Source organism: Trachymyrmex septentrionalis, unplaced genomic scaffold (assembly GCF_001594115.1).
Source record: "Trachymyrmex septentrionalis isolate Tsep2-gDNA-1 unplaced genomic scaffold, Tsep1.0 scaffold86, whole genome shotgun sequence".
Classification (NCBI taxonomy): Eukaryota; Metazoa; Arthropoda; class Insecta; order Hymenoptera; family Formicidae; genus Trachymyrmex; species Trachymyrmex septentrionalis.
In genome coordinates, this window is record NW_017306049.1 from 1,058,014 (window position 1) to 1,078,731 (window position 20,718).

General features: G+C 29.4%; 1 protein-coding gene across 1 annotated transcript in view; it reads right to left on the reverse strand.

The window, feature by feature from the left end:
• The window catches only part of LOC108755199 (voltage-dependent calcium channel subunit alpha-2/delta-3), a 149,968-nt gene that overhangs the window by 127,363 nt on the left and 1,887 nt on the right, over positions 1-20,718 (reverse strand). Inside the window, exons 2-3 of the mRNA XM_018498083.1 lie at positions 20,446-20,527; positions 19,273-19,383 (exon numbers count right to left, since the gene is read on the reverse strand). Of these exons, the coding sequence (XP_018353585.1) occupies positions 19,273-19,383; positions 20,446-20,527 (193 nt within the window). The remainder of the gene's footprint in view (positions 1-19,272; positions 19,384-20,445; positions 20,528-20,718) is intronic.

A 20,718-nucleotide genomic window follows, 5' to 3' on the forward strand; every position in this document is an offset into this window, starting at 1 on the left:
AAACGCAAGCCAGGCGGCTGAAAATGTGAATAGTGTTTATGGTCCTGATACTGTAACAGTCAATATCGCGCAATTTTGGTTTCGTCGATTCCGTTCCGATAATTTTGATGTCAAAGATGCACCATGCTCTGGAAGGCCAATTGTCGAAAATGTCGATAAAATAATGGAAATCGTCGAGTCCGACCGTCATGTAAGCACTGTTTCGATTGCCCAGGAGCTAAACATTGCATAAAAAACCGTTTGGAACCATTTAAATAAGGCTGGATATAAAAAGAAGCTCGATGTATGGGTTAACATACACACGAGTTAACGCAAAAAAACCTCATGGACCGAATTTCCATCTGCGAATCGCTGCTGAATCGCAACAAAATCGATTTTGGTCTTGTTTAACATGAACTGTGATATCTTCGTTATATGTCAACCAAAATGAATGAAACTTTGACAGATAGATAGGGAAATGTTAAACCTTTCAAATGCATGTTTGAACGCACAGATGTTGCCACTGGTTGCTGAGATGTGGTTCATGTCCGGGAACATATTTGTCGCACTGTGTAATTTAAAAAATGCTAACATGAGATTATACGCGAAAAATGGTAAAAAAATTTACATGATTATCGAGATTGAACTGTTTTTATAAGGTTTGTTGCACATGTTCCATTAAACTATTTCATTACTGTGTAATAAAATATGAATAAATTAAAAAGTTAATATAAATAACAATAAAAAACCAATTTTAGTTCATTTACATGAAACAAAATTTAAAAATATTAGACACGACATAACTGTTTGGTAGACAGATGTAAAATGAAAATTGAGAGAAACAGTGGACAAGAACATATACTTACAAAGACAATAAGTAAAAATAAATAACAAAGTATAAATGATATAGATTGAAAGTATTACGTCTCTGAAAATAAATCAATAACGGATCAAGAGAAAGTATCGTTTGTATCATTTTGTAAATTCAGGCCTTATTTTTGTTTTTTAATATGTATCATCTCAGATAACAATTTTATGTAAAATTTGCTCTTTGTCTAAAATGTGTACGTTATCCCAATTATAATCATGAAATAAGTCCATCCGATAGTGTGTGATAACCGAATGTTGGATCATATTTCTATTAATATGATTCATATGTTCATTTATGCGTGTTTTAGGCATCTGCTTGTCTGTCCAACATACGACGCATTTCTTTACAGAAATTTTTGATCGTTTTAGGCATAGACTCCATTTCCTAGACACGTATTAATGCATATACCTTAATTTTACTTAAATTTATTCCTGGAAAAGGATTTTCGAATAGGTAAAAGAGAAAAAATATTTTGTGCAATAATTGTGACGCGTCTTATGTTGGACAGACCCGCAGGCAATTGAAAACCAGAATTGCCGAACATCGCAATCATATCAGGCATAAAGCTTCTGCTCGTTCTGTCATCACCGAGCATAGGCTACGTCATAATCACGATTTCCAATGGGACAATGTTCTAATCTTAGATGAACAGCCTTCTTATAGAAAACGTTTGATCTCAGAAATGCTTCACATTAAGAAACAGAAAAATAGTCAATCTACAAACGGACACCGAAGGTCTTCATAAAGCATATTTACCGATTATAAACAAAGTCTGACTCTCGATACTGTCGACCCGTCTCCTCTCTCGGTGCGCTGCGTTTCGTTTCAGCGAGCGGTCGTGTCGCGTGCGACGCTGACATGTTCGACTTCAGCATTTACAGTCCTACCGGTGTCATGCGTTTTCACACCTGTTTCACTTATACATATACAGCGATTCTCATTTATTTATTCAGGCGTGTTGGTGAGTGTGCACTTTTTATCTTAGTTGCGGTGTGTCTAGTTATTTAAATTTACTTTTTTCTTACGAGTTCCTTTCTTTTTCCGGTTTTTCAGCTAGCACTTGGCTATGAGTCTTGACTGATCGTTTTGACTGCCATATCGCATGTATAATATTATGCTTCACGTCGAGATCCAACCGAATTGTACATTTCCGCGCTTTAAAATTGTTGCGACATTGAATTATTTATTTATATTTATGTATTCTTTTACTATTTTTATTATACTTACTTTATTTAACATCTGAGGAGGGCTCAATCCGGCAGCCGAAACTTGTAATGTTATCTTTTCTCTGAATAGTTTTATACATTGATATACGCCGTTCTGCTTCGTTTTTTACTTTATGCATCTTTGACTAATATCTTTAATTAAATGTGTTATGCGTTGACTCTTATTTCGCCGTTTACTTTGTTTATTTTGTTACATATAAAGAGTCTTTACACCGTTGTTATTTAAAAAAATATTTGTTATACAAAACTTACATAATTTAATCGGTAAAACAGAAGGCTTTAGGATCCCCTTAATCTTAAAAACTAGAGCCATAGTGATTTTTGAAAAAAAAATTGTTATCTCGGCTCCTAATAATCGGAGGATAATCTTTTTTTTTTAATTTGTAAAAAAAATGTTAGATTTCGAATGCTGTTATTTGATATGATGTATATTAACAAAATTATTTTCATTTTTCTAATGGAAAGAGATACCCACTTTTTAAAGGCATTTTATAATAGTTTAACTGCAAAAAATCGTTTTGTTATTAAGTGATAGTGCAACTCTTGAAGAAGAAAAATCACCCCTGTAAATTTCTGTGCGACTGCTCAAAGATGAAGAAAATTAAGTTTTTTGCTGACAGATTTTTAGTGACAGATTTTAGTGAACAAATGGCTTTTTATAAAAACTAATGAACATTTCAGACTTGTTCAGAGCTAGATTTGTTCGTTATTACGATATAATATATTTTCGAGAATTACAAAGCTTTGCGTTTAAATCTCAATGAACAGAGAGCGAATAAAAAAAAGGTCTTTTTTATTTTTTTTCTACTGAATTAATAGATCAATTTTAATGTTGCACGTCTCATTTTGTAGGTATTTCGAATACCTACATTTGTTATTGATATAGAATTTTTTTTCATACAATCAATATCTTTCGCATTATAAGCATAATAAAAAAAAACGTGTTTTTGTAACTATTCCATTCTTTTTCGCATATTTTCTTCACAAGTCTCGAGTCTCAAACATATGCATTTCTTTTCTGATGGCCTTTCGAGACTTTCGTGAAAAGAAATGCTGGTTTATATTAAATTTTTTTCCGGTAAAATTCTACTACTACTGAACCATTCTTGCTACTCGAGTTTATGAAGAAGGGGTATACTACAATATATAACGCGCATGAAAAATCGTAAACAATTAAATATCTCGAAAACTATTGCGTTTTAACATGTTTTATACTATTCTGAATTTATGAGAGAGGTATACTATTACTTCAATTTATTAAAACTTATATAGAACTACTTATTTAGAATGCTCCCATCCCTTATTGATGCCTAGGGCCGCCGAGCGGCCGAGAAAGCATTTTCGGTCGCTTGAAACAAGTGATTAGTGTGAGAAGGAGCTCGCTGTCTCATTCACTCTCGGCACGTCGCAGGCGACCACACGGACATGAGCTCGTGCTTAAGGATGTTGCTACCGGTTTCGCCAGACCGTCATCTGATTCTGTGTCGCCACTGTCAACGCAGAGTTCTTGGCTGAGTAGTCAGAAGCCTTAATCTTATTCTTAGCCGCGAGGTCTTTGGCGCTTTAAAATAATTTTTCTTCGGACCGGACGCTTGAAAGATAGTTTTGAGATTTCGCAAAGGAACCATCACATTATTGATATATGTAATTAGAAGATTCCATATAAACCAAGCACGAAAAAAGGTGAGTGTGTCTGTTGTGCGTGTGCGCACGCGCGTACCAGGTGTACAAGTATGAAATGCGGATTTAAAAAAAAAACACCGTTAAATTCGGAAGAATGATAAAAAGAGCTTTGTTTAAAGTATGCTCCATTGCTAGTTACACATTTTTCCCATCTTTCGGGCAATTTGTGGATACCACGCCAGTAAAATCTTCTCCCTTTGCCGCGAACCATTCATCGAGCCATTTTTTCACATCTTCGTACGAACCAAAGCGCTGCTCAGCAAGTGCGTGACTTATCGATGCAAACAAGTGGTAATCGGAAGAAGCCAAGTCTGGTGAGTAAGCCGCATGGGGTAGAACTTCCCAGCTGAGCGTTTCCAACGTGTCGCGAACCGGTTTTGCCATATGTGATGGAGCATTGTCATGAAGAAAAATGACTTTGTGTTGTCTCTTTTGATATTCTGGTCTTTTTTCAAGCAGCGAACGGTTTAAATCGATCAATTGTTATTGGTAGCGTCCAGCATTAACCGTTTCACCAGGTTTTAACAGCTCATAATAGACCACACCCTTCTGGTCCCACCAAACACAGAGCATCGTCTTTCTGCTAAAGCGATTCGATCTTGCTGTCGATGTGAATGGTGCGCCTGGGTCTACCCATGATTTTTTGCGCTTGGGATTCTCAAAATAAATCCACTTTTCATCCCCACTAACGATACGATGCAAAAACGACTTCCTTTTGTATCGTGCAAGCAAAATTTCACATGTGTTTTTGCGCCTCTCCATCTGCCTGCCGTCTAACTCATGCCGGTACCCATCTTCCGGTCTTCTGAATCTTTCCCATCTCTCGTAGGCTATTGGAAACAGCTTGTTGACTAACGCTCAATTGCTCTGCGAGTTGTTTTTGTGTTTGTGAATCATTTTCGTCCAACAATGCTTGCAATTCCACATCTTCGTACCTTTTTGGCAGTTTTCCGTGTTCCTTGTCTGCAACATCGAAGTCACCACTTTTAAAACCCCGAAACCATCATTCACACGTATCTTGCGATGGAGCATGTTCACCATAAGCTTCTCGAAGTAATCGGTATGATTCAGCAGCAGTTTTCTTCAAATGAAAACAAAAAATTAATGCTGTCCGCGAATGCTCTTTGTTTGGTATAAATTTCGACATATCGAACACAGCAACACAACACTATGCAAACACTTTTTCAATTTATCACTCGTGCGCGTCTGACACTTGTTGATGGCACTTCAAAATGGCATAACAGTCAAATCTTTATACCACACACTGCATTGATGCGCCATCTATTTTCTCAAATCCGCATTTCATACTTGTACACCTGGTATCTAGATTTTTTTAATAAACGATCGCTTGAGACGTTTTTATATCTTAATTAAAAGTAATTAACGATCTGATTGGAAATGGAACTCAAATATTCAAACGTTAAATACGAAGCGCTCTTACAGTTCCGAGTGTTAAGATGTTGAACTAACATTCATTTAAATTAAAATTAAATTAAATTAATTTATTTCAGAAATAATTGTGTGGATCTGGTATTTTATCGGCTCTCAATTTATTTCTGAAATAAATTAATTTAATTTAATTTTAATTTTAATGAATGTTAGTTCAATATCTTAACACTCGGAACTGTAAGAGCGCTTCGTATTTAACGTTTGAAAAGTAATTAATATTAACTGTAATTATTAATTGTTCTACAATTTATTAACATTTCAGACCATTATGTTTCTAAATTTATTTAATATTTTCTGAAAAAATAAGGAGAAATAAAAAAGAGAGAGTGGAATAAGCACATTAAATGGCTTATTAATTATAATACAGGGTGGTCCAAAAGTCCGTTAACATTTGAATCGGCAGCTGCATCGAGCAGCGAGGAAGAGGTGGGGCGGGCGAGGTACGGAATGTTAGAGCGGTCGATGGGAATTTAGTGCCATGGCGTCATTCAATGAGAAACAACGTGCGTTCTGCGTACGCGAGTACTATCGAAACAACGATTCTTCGACTGTAGCGCAACGAAAATTTTGCGCTCATTACAATATACGGCATAAAAATAAAGCTCCATCGATTCAGTCGATTAAAAAATGGGTCCAGAAATTTGAAGAAACTGGTTCAACAATAGATTAACCACGATCTGGCCGACCTAGAACATCACGAGATCCAGCGACTCTTGAGAAATTAAAAGCTCGTATTCGCGAGGAAATGCAAAACATTTCCCGAAACACTTATCAGTCGGTCATTGAAAATTTCTGCTCCAGTTTGCAGCAGTGTCAAAATAATGAAGGATCGCATATGGACGATGTTATTTTTAAGAAATAAAATTCCAAATTGTGTACTTTCAGAATAAATAAACATTTTTTCTTACATATAACTAGTTTCTTTTTTATCATCGTATGACATGTTAACGGACTTTTGGACCCTGTATTATATATACAGAGTCTGGTAATTGTTCTGACGGAGTTCATGGATATGTTTGTAATCTTCTTTCGATTAACATTAATCGATTTATTAATAATAATAAAAAACTAATCGTGTTTTGTAGACATACTCGTACATTGTACGAGATGATATAAATCATAAAAACAAGAAAACATAAATATTTATTGCATTGTGAACATCTTACAAATAAATTTTTGTTGCAGATACAATAACTTTTTCCAATATCTGGCGGAAATCTGATTTGATTGACATTATGGAAATTTATTATTATTCTTTCAGGAATCAATTTTGATGAGAACTAAATTTTTCATTCTGAAATAAAATTCATTCGAAAATTCATTCGTAAGATGTTCATAATGCAATAAATATTTATATTTTTCTTGTTTTTATAATTTATATCATCCCGTGCAATGTACATCTACAAAAAACACTATTATTATTAATAAATCGATTAATGTTACTCAAATGAAGATTACAAACATATGACTTACTTATTCTTAATAACTTCTAATTTCTAATTTTATCGGAAACTGTAACAGTTTTCATTACAATCTTATTTATGCGTTCATGTGAATAGCAACAACGATAACGATAATAATAATAAATATTCCATAAATAAGTGTTTAATTATCTATGATATCTACTAATATTGTAATTTCATGAAATTTCATTACAATCAAAAAGTAATTAGAATTACTAACATTATGTTAAAATACTGATATTTTCATTTATATAGAATATTTTTCACATTATTATATACATAATTACTTAAAAAATCGATTTAATCGAAATTATGGACCAATGGTTGAAACTGCCGGACAAATATTGTTTTTTTTTCGTTCAAGAACAGCCTGTAAAAAGCGCATCAAAATTCCCGATCTCATCACCTGGTGTTCCTCTTGTGAAACGAAAATTTCTTTACCATTTTGCAATTTTCGCAATAGTTATATATATAACAAGATATTAATTGCTAAAAATTGCTGAAAATTGGTTTTCAATAATTTTTTACTCAAATACTATCAACTTTACAGAAAAACTGCAAGAGACAAAAATTGTTTATTTTCTTCTCATAGAGCTGAAGAATTTTTTTAGAATTTTTTAATACCGTATTTTCTCATGTTGATAAAAATGAGAAAATGCAATACTAAAAAGTTGATAAAAAATTCTGAAATCTTGGTCTTTATTGAAGACCAATTTTCGGCAATGTTTAGCAATTAATATCTTATTAACTATTGCGAAAATTGCAAAATGGTAGAGGACTTTCCATCTCAATTTAGTCCGCTCTACATGTCTACGAACTCCGACAAAACAATCATCACACCCTGTTTCTATAAAAAATGATAATATCAATTTCAACAAACCGCTTTTATATTGAATTTTCAATGAGATTGTATATTTAAAGATTTATAAAGAATAGTTGTTAAAAAACAAAAAGTTATATAAATAGTAAAACTTTAAATACAAAGCGCCTTCCCGGTCCGAGTGTTAAGATGTTGAACTACTATCTAATATACATTCAATTAAATTAAATTAATATTTCAGAAATAAATAGGTATTATATAAATAGGTTTTCAAATTTATTTATTACATTGTTTCATCAGTGAAAAATGTAAAAGAGCCCATTAGAGTCTCTAAGAGCTCATTAGATCTACATCAGCTATTCGGATGTACAAAAATTCTTTATACAACTATAAAAACTTTGTGATATTAATAACTTTAAATATTTTTTATAATCAATTCATAATTTAAAATTGATTTTAATAATTAAGATTTTGATATGAAAAAATAATTATAATTAAAAACTTTGTTAACTAGATAGTTTTATGTTAATGCATTACGAAATTATATGTAGGTATGTACTGTTGAGAAATTATTATTAAAAAAACAAAAAATAAAAAATCTTTAAAAACAATTTTTTAATATTTTATTTTATTATTAGTATTTAAATAATAAAAGGAGGTAAATGTAACATTTTTAATTATGTTTTTTAACCTATGTTATTTGACTATTAACTTGTATAGCATTACATAATTACTCTTTAATTTCATAAAATCCTTATCTCATGTTGAGTGTTTTGTTAATCTTTACAAATTCATTTTTACTGTGTGATAGAATATACGAAATGAATTCGAAATAAATACAGGTGAGAAGCATCTAGAGTCATTATAATCTTCTCTCGATTCCCGTATATTAGAGCAGCGCTATTGTTGTTCACAGTATCCAACGTTTTTCAAGTTCCTATTATTACTGAGCAAGAGTTGTATTTAAAATAACTTCATTTAAAATGTGTAAAAAAATAAAAAAGAGTTAGTACTTATTCAATAATAATAAAAAATAATAAAAATTCAGATGAGGCTGAGTCAAACAGGTCATAAATTAGGCACTAGAATATCCGAACATCGAAATCACAGAAAGTAGTAATAAAAAGTAACAGGAACCAATTAGTGATCATAGAACATCAACTTGGTTTTAATCATGATTTCGATTGGGAGAATGTTCAAATTCTTGATAGGGAAAAATTTCTCAATAAACGATTAAATTCAAAAATTTCTCACATTTATATGCAAAAGATTTAATTTAAAAACGGACACTAAGTGCATCACTCGTATGCCTCCTTATTGGACGTTTAAACAAAATTGACATTCGAACTTTGTTGTATTAGTTGATGATCTTAGTCATATTTATTTCTAATGTTTGTTTTTAGTTTTCTTGCCATATTTTAACATCCAATTTGAAATGACACGTCATGTGGTATATACATAATATCATATGCAGAAGAACGACAGAGATCTGAAGACACTGGTAATGTCTCGGCGCTAAGCTATGGCGCGAGACGTGTCTCCTTTACGCAAACCGGCGAATTGCATCAGATCGAGGTTATCGGAAACTCAATAAGGGCTGAACCAATCAAGTTTTAATACCCGTATTCATAGTCCTTTCTTGAGGAATGAGAATTTCTTGTTCCTCATTTCACGTTTCATAAACTTTTCTTGATCAAATATAATAAGAAGCCTTATATTAGCTTTCTTTCCTTTTTAGGAGTTTCCTTGAGGAGGAGGTGCAGTTTTCATAACCAAGCAAACCTCCAAATTTATTTTGTCACACTTCTTTTTTCACACGTCTTTTTACTTTCGATAGCTTTTAATTTAGATCTGTCGCGTCGATAATTATTTTTGATAGCTTTTTTTCGGAAATAAACTATACCAAAAGCATTTTTTCCTTCGTATAATAAGCACTATGGTGAATTCGACTGGATGCATATTAAAGTTGTACACTGATTTAATTTGAGTATAAAAATAAAATGCAAATATCTTGAATTATGAAATATTAGGTTGTTCGGAAAGTAATATCGTTTTTTTTTATGAAAATGAAAGACGATAAAGAAATATTTTATTGAATTATATATTGTCCATTCTGGTCCAATACCTTTTGCCATCTTTCTGGCAGTAGCATGATTCCACGCTCATAAAATTTTTGTTCTTTGCTGGCAAAAAACTGATCCAGGTGATTTTTGACTTCCTCATTTGAAGTAAAGGTTTTAAAACTTACTAAAAAATTTTGTAGAGACCGGAACAAATAATAATCAGAAGGTGCCAGATCTGGAGAATATGGTGGGTGTGGCAGTATATCCCATCCAAGCTGTAAAAGCTTTTGGCGAGTTACCAAACTTGTATGAGGTCTCGCATTATCTTGGTGGAACACTACACCTTTTCTATTGATCAATTCTGGCCTTTTCTGTTTAAGTGAATCATTCAATTTGTCCAGCTGATAACAGTACACTTTAGAATTGATCGTTGTGTTGTTCGGTAGAAGCTAAAAAAAATGATTCCTTTGAAATCCCACCAAACAGATAGCATCACCTTTTTTTGATGAATATCGGCTTTTGAAGTGCTTTGAGCCGATTCATCTTTTTTACTCCATGATCTCTTGCATTTAACATTGTTGTAGACAACCCATTTCTCGTCCCCAGTGATAATGCGCTTCAAAAATGGATCATTTTCTTGACGTTTGAGAAGCAAATCACAGACGTCAATGCGACGGCACAAATTTCTTTCCGAAAGAACATGAGGAACCCATATGTCGAGCTTTGAGATTAAACCTAGGCGTTTCAAATGATCATGAACGGTCGAATTCGATAAATTTAATCTCTCAGCGATCTCACGAGTTGTTATTCGCCGGTTTGCATCAATTAATGCCTTTATTGTGTCTTCATCAGCTTCAACTGGCCTTCCAGAACGTGGTGAATCTTCAACATCAAAATTGCCGGATCGAAATTTTGCAAACCAGTTTTGGCACTGGCGTTCTGTCAATACATCTTCTCCATACACATCGGATAATTTTTTCTTGCTTGAACAGCATTTTTACCTTTTCGATAGTAAAAAAGTAAAATATGCCGAAAATGCTGCTTTTCACTTTCCATATTTGATAGGGCACCAACCAAAAATTACTGCGTAGAATCAATCGAACTTTTTTCACAAGCAAGCCTTGCTATATCAGCTGTCAAAATATAAAATGATTATGCGGCTTAAGTGTGAAGTTGGCTTTGAAAAAATACAAGTCCTCTGTTGGGAAAAAACGAAATTACTTTCCGAACAAGCCAATACATATTTTATTTGATAATGCAATAAAATGTATTGAGTATTTTACGATTTAATCGATTTTTATGTTTATTTATAAACATATATTTATGTCATTTTGTGTATGTACGGCGGTTTTAATGTGCATCAGTACGCCTCCTTGAAGGATTCTTCCATTCTCCAAGGCCTCCTTGTTTCATAAATGGATCTCAAGTTTGCTTTTCCGAAGGAAGGAATATTTTAGGGATTTTAGTAATCTACTGAAGGCAGCATGTCATAATATAATATATAGTATATGCAAACCTAATATAATATATCGTGAATTATGAATAATAAACATTATAAAGGCATTGTTAATTAAATAAAGTTGTGATTAAGCATTTTGAAACAATAATGGACAAAAATAAAACTAATAGCGAATTTGATTTGGACTGCGCACATTAAAACTGTCGTATATACACAAAATAACGTAAATATATGTTTATAAATAAATATAGGAATTGATTAAATTGTGAAATATTCAATATATTTTATTGTACTGTTAGATAAAATATATATTTCAAATTAAATCAGTGTATAACGGCTTTAATATATAGTACATCAGTGCTTCCAATCGGATTTGTCATAATGCTTATTATACGAAGGAGAAAATACTTTTGACGCAGTTTATTTCCGAAAAAAAAACTATCAAAAATAATTATCGATGCGACAGATCTAAATTAAAAGCTATCGAAAAAGACCGGTGTGACGAACTAAATTGGGTGGTTTGATTGGTTATGCAGGCTGTACCTCCTCCTCAAGGAAGTAACACTTCATAATCTTCCTTGAGAAAAGGAAGCTAATAAGACTCCTTGTTTAGTCAAGAAAGGTTTATGAAATGTAAAATAAGGAATAAGGAATTCCTCATTTCTTAAGGAAGGACTATGATGACAGATATAAAATATGTCGTCATCATCGACCGCATTTCACATGTTCTTTTCGTATCCCGATATTTTTTGGTATTACTGTTACTGACGTAAGGAGTGATATACATGATCAACGAGCGCTGCGATCTGAAGACATCTGGAGACACGACAATCTCGCAGCGCTAAGCATGGCGTGAGTTTATACTACGATAGTGTCTCGGTCGGTTTTTTCAAAACAGGATCGGTAAAGTCGGTATAATAATAAAACATGCTGGTAATTGCTAAAAACTAGGAAATACAATTTAAAAAGCGATTTATTCAATCTCGACCTCTATTTGTTTATAATTTAATATTTAACAAAAGGAGATTAAATAGAAATAAAATTATGGTATTTGTTAACTAAGCTAGGAAATAACAATGAAAAACCGATTTATTTCTATTTATTTATAATTAATATTTAACAAAAGAAGATCGAACGGAAATGGAATTATACACTGGTATTTGTTAACTAAGCTAGGAAATAACAATGAAAAACCGATTTATTTCTATTTATTTATAATTAATATTTAACAAAAGAAGATCGAACGGAAATGGAATTATACACTGGTATTTGTTAACTAAGCTAGGAAATAACAATGAAAAACCGATTTATTTCTATTTATTTATAATTAATATTTAACAAAAGAAGATCGAACGGAAATGGAATTATACACTGGTATTTGTTAACTAAGCTAGGAAATGATAATGATAAAGCAATTTTTCGATAACGATCTCCATTTGTTTACAACTAAATATTTAATAAAAGGAGATTGGATGAAAACAAAATTATACGCAATTATAAATTGTTAACCTAGCTATTTTATAAACAAATAGAAATAAATTACTTTTTCATTATCATTTCTTAATTTAGTTAACAATTACTGCGTGTAATTTCATTTCCATCCGATCTCCTTTTATTAAATATTGAGTTATTGAGTTATAAACAAATGGAGATTGAGATCAAACAAATCATCATTTTCTGGCTTAATTAACAAATATAGTATATAATTACATTTCCGTTCGATCTCCTTTTGTTAAATAATAAGTTATAAATAAATGAAGATCGAGATCGAATAAATTGTTTTGTCATTATTATTTCCTAACTTAGTTAACAATACGGTATTTACTGCGTTGGTGATATCATTTTACTTATTCCATATTGGTTACTGGCACTGTGATTGTTCATTTAATTCTTTATTCAATATTTAATTTAAAACATAAATTATAAAGGTTAGAAAGAGAAACTAATTGTAAGATGCATTATATAGTAAAGTATATCAGACAAGAAAAGATTGAGGGCCACTTTCACTAACGACGATCAAGCTTAATTTTAATTAATTTGTCGATTCTACTAAACAGCAAAGGCGATTGGTCAACCAACAGCCGATTAAACTAATTGACGTTGGTGAAACTGGCACTGAGTATGCCAACTTCTCAAAATATATCTCACAGTTGGCAGCCCTTTGTCTCTTATGCGACATTCATAAAGGTGTCTTTTCATGCTGACGCTCGATGCTCATTTTCAGCGTCAAAATCAAATGACGTTTGATATTCGTCAATTTCTATCCTTAAGCCCAATGTTTACGATGCTAATAAGGGCCAGTTTCACCAACGCCAGTTAGCTTAATTGGCCATTGACTAACCAATCGCGTTTGCTGTTTAGTAGAATCGATTGATTGACAGTTAATTAGTTCTTTACCAATCTAAATTTATGTTTTAAATTTGATATTATATATATAACTAAATAAATAAATAAAAAAAAAATATATATATATATACATATTTGCGAATTTATATTTTAAATGAGGTTTTGAAACTTATTTTATATTTTATTATGCCTTTCTTCGTTTTTGCTATATAATTTTATATTTTCGTTTTGTCGCTTATGTTCGCTTAACAATGAAAATTTGATTGACCAATGATTAAAATACTGGACAGAATGATAATGTTTCGTTTCACATTTGACAATTTCACAGAGATAACATTTAAATTCAAAATTAAACTCTGTATGTATAACATTATTTACTTTTATTGAACAAGTTTAAAAGTAATCATATATTTGATGGATAATCATTGTTAATTCCATGATTTAGATTATGTATTGATAATAAATTTTGACTTTATTTAATGTATGTTAAATTATTGCCAAAGAAGAACTTATGGTCTCGAAACATTAATTCTTGTTCTCTTATATTAACAATAAATATACTAAATTTTATTTATTGAGCTCAATCACTGACCGTTTTTTTTATATAGTTTGCGTTATATTTTTTATTTTAAATAAGTCGTATCAATTATTTTACCAAGCACTATTGAAGTATATTAAAGAACTTTACATACATATGGTATATACATATGCTAATAATGTATAATACTATAATAATTATTTTGTTATTTAACTAGGGAATGGAAGTAACTCGTTACTTGTAACGAAATTACAGTTACAAGTTACTTTTTTGATAACTTTACTGGTAACTTTTTGCATCTTTAAAGAACTTATATCCGTTATTTTTTTTCTTGGATAACTCAACGGTAACAAAGTTACATTTTTTAAGTAACGATAAACAATTTTACAATTACTTTTTGTATTCATTTTCGTAATTTCGATTCTAATTTTTGGCGTTATGTAATTTTTACCTCTGTTAATTATAATATATATAATTTTTATTAATTTCAAAGTTGTTGACTCTTACTTTGCCCGTTATTTATTATTATTTGTTTTTTATTACTTTTATCGTTACTTTGCACACGATTGAACGACACAAACCACTCACACTGTAAAAAAAATTCGTAAATTAACATATAATAGATGTAAAAATTATATGATTAGTCTTGTAAATATAAAAAAATCATGCAATTCTACAAAAATTATGTACATTTGCTTTTATTGTGTAAATATATCTTATTTTATTTGGAAAAATACGTAAATAGTAGGATATTTTGAATATTTTCTGTAATTATCCAAATTTTAGTAATAATATAACAGTAATTGTAAAATAAATGTAATATAACAATAATTTTTCGCGTATTGCTGTTAAATGTATAATAATATATAGTTCGAAATGTATTATCATATAATATTATTACTTTTATACACATATTGTAATTGTACTTCCATAATCTGCTTAGTTACAAACCAAGAAATCATTTTTATTTGAATATTGTAAACTTACAAAGGCATAGACATTTACAATTATTATAAGTATCAAAATTATCCACTATAATAGTTGTAATTTTATAAAAAATTTTTTTATAGTGCATAGCACTTGAGACTAGAAAGTCCCTAGGTCGTAATTGGCAATTGTCGATTTTAAAAAAGTAACGGAAAAGTAACAAAAAGTTACTTTCTCAAGTAACGGTAACTGTAATGAGTTATTTTTAAAAATCGGTAATTAGTAATGATAACTTGTTACTTTTTCTACTCGGTAACGAGTAACTGTAACTTATAACTTTTTAAAAAGTAACTTTCCATTCCCCGTATTTAACACTATAATAGCTATAGCTATATGTAAAAACTGAAATGTTTCAAATAAACAAAATCAAAACTTTTATTTTTTTTAGAATGTTTATTTAAAATACATATATACAAGCTTGTATATCATGATGTCCAGTAAAATGTGGCTAGTCAATTCAAGGATAATTCCAAAAAATTTCAGGTAACAATTTTGATTTTTGCAGGATTTATCCCTTCAATTAATTTCTATTATTTAATTAATTTTCATCGATTTGCGCAATATTATATATTTTATATTCAAGTTAGGATTCTATACGAATGGATTAAAACGCTAACAAATTTGGAACAATATTACTTATTTGCTTTATAAATAATATAAAACAAATATATATACCATCAATATAAATGATTTTTCTACTATATTCTATTTCAGACATAAAAATTCTAAATTTTTTATTAGTAACTTATTGCATCTTTAAATAAGGACTTATATCCAAAAGCTTTTTTTTTTTTAAAAAAGGTTACAAAATAAAAAGCATACAGCCACAGCTCAAGATGTTAATAAGTTCAATATTATTATTTTATTTTAACATGTAGACGTTTCGGTCAAGATTTGACCCTCTTCAGTACACAAATTCGTTAAACAAAGAACATATTTTTACCAATAACAAATTAACAGATAGTATAATTTTAATATTTCCTATTTTTACAAATTAGTCCGACTCAATATACGTGATTAAAAATTACATTTCGATCAATCAAATACAAAATTTGAAGGATGATTGTAACATTCGATGTATGCATTTTTTATTTCTTTATCCGAATTATACGCAATCGTTTTCGTTTGTCTGCGATAATAGTCGTCGAAATTCTATGGATAGAAGTCTCCTATATTTGCAAGTTTTTCGTACTTATTATCTTTATATATAAAATGCAAAACAAGCCGCACGCGAAGAGAAACACAAGTACCAATTTGGATATCTCATGGCACGGAACTCGTCCAACACTTGAACACTGTGATATATTTTTTTATTAATAATTTGATCTGTACTTTCATTTGAAAGTATAATTCGGATAAAGAAATAAAAAATGCGTACATCGAATGTTACAATCATCCTTCGAATTTTGTATTTGATTGATCGAAATGTAATTTTTAATTACGTATATTGAGTCGGACTAATTTGTAAAAATAGGAAATATTAAAATTATACTATCTGTCAATTTGTTATTGGTAAAAATATGTTCTTTGTTTAAACTTAACGAATTTGTGTACTGAAAAGGGTCAAATCTTTACCGAAACGTCTACATGTTAAAATAAAATAATAATATTGAACTTATTGACATCTTGAGCTGTGGCTGTATGCTTTTTATTTCGTAACCTTTGTTAAACTTTTAGCCACTTTCTTATAATTTAAAATTTTCTTTTTTTATTTCTTTTTTTTTCATGCTGATTTTTTTTAGAATAAAACATAAATTCCAGACCAGTCCTGAAATTTCAGAGATTTGTCAAGAATTTTCCAGAATACATAAAATTTCAATATAATTCCAGGATCCAAGGATATTCAAGGACTGCTGGACCATGTTTATTTCCTATTTTATATTTTATATTTTAAAGTTTTTGAGATCTATTTTCATTTTATACTTTTCATTTTAAATAAGTATATAAGCATATAAGTCAGTTTTTATCGACCCATACGAGTTTAAATTTTAAATAAGTTTCTCTATTTTATATTTTTTATATATTTTAAATAAGTCACATCAGTTTACTGAACCCTACTACTGAAAGGTCAACTACTAAAGAAAAATTTGAATTTAATCAACAACACGCTTAAATATTTTGCCTTCCTACATGAATACATCCTAGTTTAAAATTATGAATAAGAACAGTCTCGTTTGAATTCACTTAATTAAAAAAAAATTTCAACATAGCTAATTTGTAAGTGAATACAACACAGTTCAAAATTGTGAAAATACGCACTTTGTTTAAATAAAAAAAGTTGTGACGGAAAATATGTAAGCTCTGAATTTATATCCAAGCTAACTTATTTACGACAAGTATTTTTGAACTAAAACGGGTAGAAATACGAAATATGCTATTCTTCATGTTGAATTTGGATGATTTATGTTCATATTATATTATTTTTTAATTGATATAAATTAAAAGGCGAAATGTGTTATTCATCATGATGAATTTGGATGATTCGTGTCCGTATTATATTATTTTTTGATTGAAATGTGAATCAAAATATGAAAGAGCTATTCATCATGTTGAAATCAGATGTATTCATAGATTGAAATGGAAAATTCGAAATGAAGATTCGAAAAATCAGAAGCGCGAATTCGGAAACATCGAAATAAATTCATTTTTATTCATTTCCGTTTCAATTTATTCTTGTTTACGTGAGAGAGGGGGGTTCTACAATAATAAAGGTACTATATACTAAAAATTAATTTGTAAAGATTTGCAAAGATTTTAACGCGAATTTTATGAAAATAAAATTAAATGTAAAGTAATGTTTTTTATACAAATTTTTAATCAAATAGCACAAATAATTAAAAATAATACTAAATTTTATCTTCTGTTTTATTTAAAAATATTAATAATATAATAAAATATATTAAAAAATTAGATTTTTTCATTTTTTGTTTTTTCTTTATAGTAATTCTCATTCTGGTATAACTATTTTTTCACATCAAAATCTTAAAAAACGTTAACTAAGCTGAAGAAATAAAATTTGAATATTTCGAAGAGAGACTTTATTTATAGATTTGGCATTTAATTAGTATTGTGCATTTATAAAATTTCGAAATTGGATTTGGGAAGCCTTTTAAATCTGAGTATATTATTATTATAATATTTTTCACGATAAATTATTTAAATGTTTCTAAAGATATTTATTAGCATTAATAATATCAATAATATAAACGTCATAAATATAACGTTTTCCCCTAATATGTGTTAAATTTTGAATATTTGCCTATCTAAATAATTTTAAAATAACTGCAATTTAAAATATTAAAATTTTTTTCTTAATATAAGATTTTCAGAATTAATGGATAGTGAACTTACATATATGTTATATTATATTTCTTATCGAAAACGTTGAAAAAGTTATTATTTATTATGTCGGATATTCAGATTTTAATGTTTGATCTTAAACAAAGATTGAGATTAAAATTGCATTTGCAAACATTTTAAATAATTTCTATTTTATATCTATTTCATTGTCTATTTATCGATTTCTATTTATATTAATTTAATATCTATTTCATTGTCTATTTATATCGATAAAATTTCGTACAAAGAGAATGATTTGCAAAGAGTATTTATTTATAACTAATTAAATAATAATAATTTATAACTAATTATAACTTATTAAATCAAGAGCAAATTGAACAACCTTCATAAACAAATAACACTGTTTATTTCTCATCGATATATTCTTGCCTTATACAGTATTCCAAAATAATCACCAAATATTTTATGGGCAAATAAATCGGACTAAACTGAGTTGAAAAGTTCTCTACCATTTTGCAATTTTCGCAATAGTTTATTAATTATACAACAAGATATTAATTATAAAAATTGCTAAAAATTGGTGTTCAATCATTGTTTACTCAAATACTATCAACTTTACAGAAAAACTGCAAGACAAAAATTGTTTATTTTCTTCTCACAGAACTCTAAGAATTTTTTTAGAATTTTTTTCAGAATTGTTTAATATCGTATTTTCTCATGTTGAAAAATAAGAAATTGCAATACTAAAAAGTTGATAAATTCTGAAAAAAATTCTTAGAGCTCTATGAAAAGAAAATTAACAATTTCTGTTTGTTGCAGTTTTTCTGTAAAGTTGATAGTATTTAAATAAAAAATTATTGAAGACCAATGTTCGACAATTTTTAATAGTTAATATCTTGTTAACTATTGCGAAAATTGCAAAATAATACATGACTTTTCAACTTAGTTTAGTCCGCTCTACCTGCCCATCAAATATTTGGCGATTATTTTGGGACGCTCTGTATATCATAAATCTTTTTAATTTAACGAATAATTTGGAGTCGCACTAAAATATTGCATTAAAAATGAAATAATATGTGTTGACATACCATTACAGCATTCATTTTGAAGTCCATCATATTTTTCACCTCCATGGCCATTTCCCGAACAAGAACGAGACCATCCCTTTTTATGACGTTGGCCTCTACTTCGTGATATTTCTAAGCGTAAAGTTATAAAAATCAGTACATGAGCGGTAAAATTACTAGATTTTTCTATTAAAAATATAATTTTAAAACAATAAGAATCTTGTTGTTCATGTGAATATGCAACTAATAGGAAATAAAGCTCATAATGGTCGAAGCCTCGAAGCTGAATCTTTAATGCTTAAATAATTTGTTGTAAATATATACTAAGTATCAAATTCTGCCGAATTTTGCCCGAAATTGATTTTTGATCTTGTACTATACTAACAGAATTACTACAAATTAAGGGGATTCTAAAACCATCTGTATTACCGATTAAATCGTAATTTTTATATAACAATTACTTTTTTCCTCTTTTACAGATTCGAAAATCCTTTTCTAAGATTAAAGTATATGCATTAATACGTATCTGTGAGGTGAAATTATGCCGAAAACAAAAAATTTTTCTTAAGATTTCAATTTTGAAATTTTTTATTGTTCTTGGCATAAACTCCACCTTACAGACACGTATTAACATATTTTAATCCTGAAAAAGAATTTTCGAATCTGTAAAAGAAAAAAAAAGTAATTGCTTTATCCCCTTAAATTGCTTAGAAAATTTAATAATTTGATGCTAATAGGCATTTTAGAAAATAATTTAGAAAAAGCTTATAAATACATCTCATTTCTTCTTACGGTATGAATCTTGATACGATTTACGATGCTTTTGTTAATGCTCGGTCCACAATCTTGTTTACCAAAGAAGCCTTATAAGTTGGCTTAAGTCATAAGTCGAAAGAGATTAAGTGATAATAATTTCCATCTTTAAACTTTTTGTGATGGCTTTATACTTTATACTTTATACTTTATACTTATACTAACCGTTAGATTTAAGCGAATTGAGCAAAATCCAATTCTTACAGCCTAAAAGCATAAGTTCTGTGGCCGATATATCATCACTTACAACTTATATCTTACGGCTTACGGCTTCTTAAAGCAAGATTATAGCCTTAATAGTTCGCTAAAGTAATTATAAATATATTTACTAATATAGGTTATAGCTAAATATATATTAATATATTAGACATATTTTCTTACTCTTTGTATTTCGCTCATTTTGGTTACTTGTTTACCAAACTCCCATAGATCCACGCCGAATTTTAAAGCCCAGTTTTTCACTCTGCAATAATTATATAAGTACATACATATAGGTATACACAGCAACGACTGAAAAATATTTGCAATAACAATAAATATAAAATGTTAAGTAAAATTTGTTGTGTTAGCTTATAATAATACATAATTGTTTTATGTTAGCTCATACAGAAATAATTGGTCATAAATGTAATGTGTTTTTACATTTCAACATTT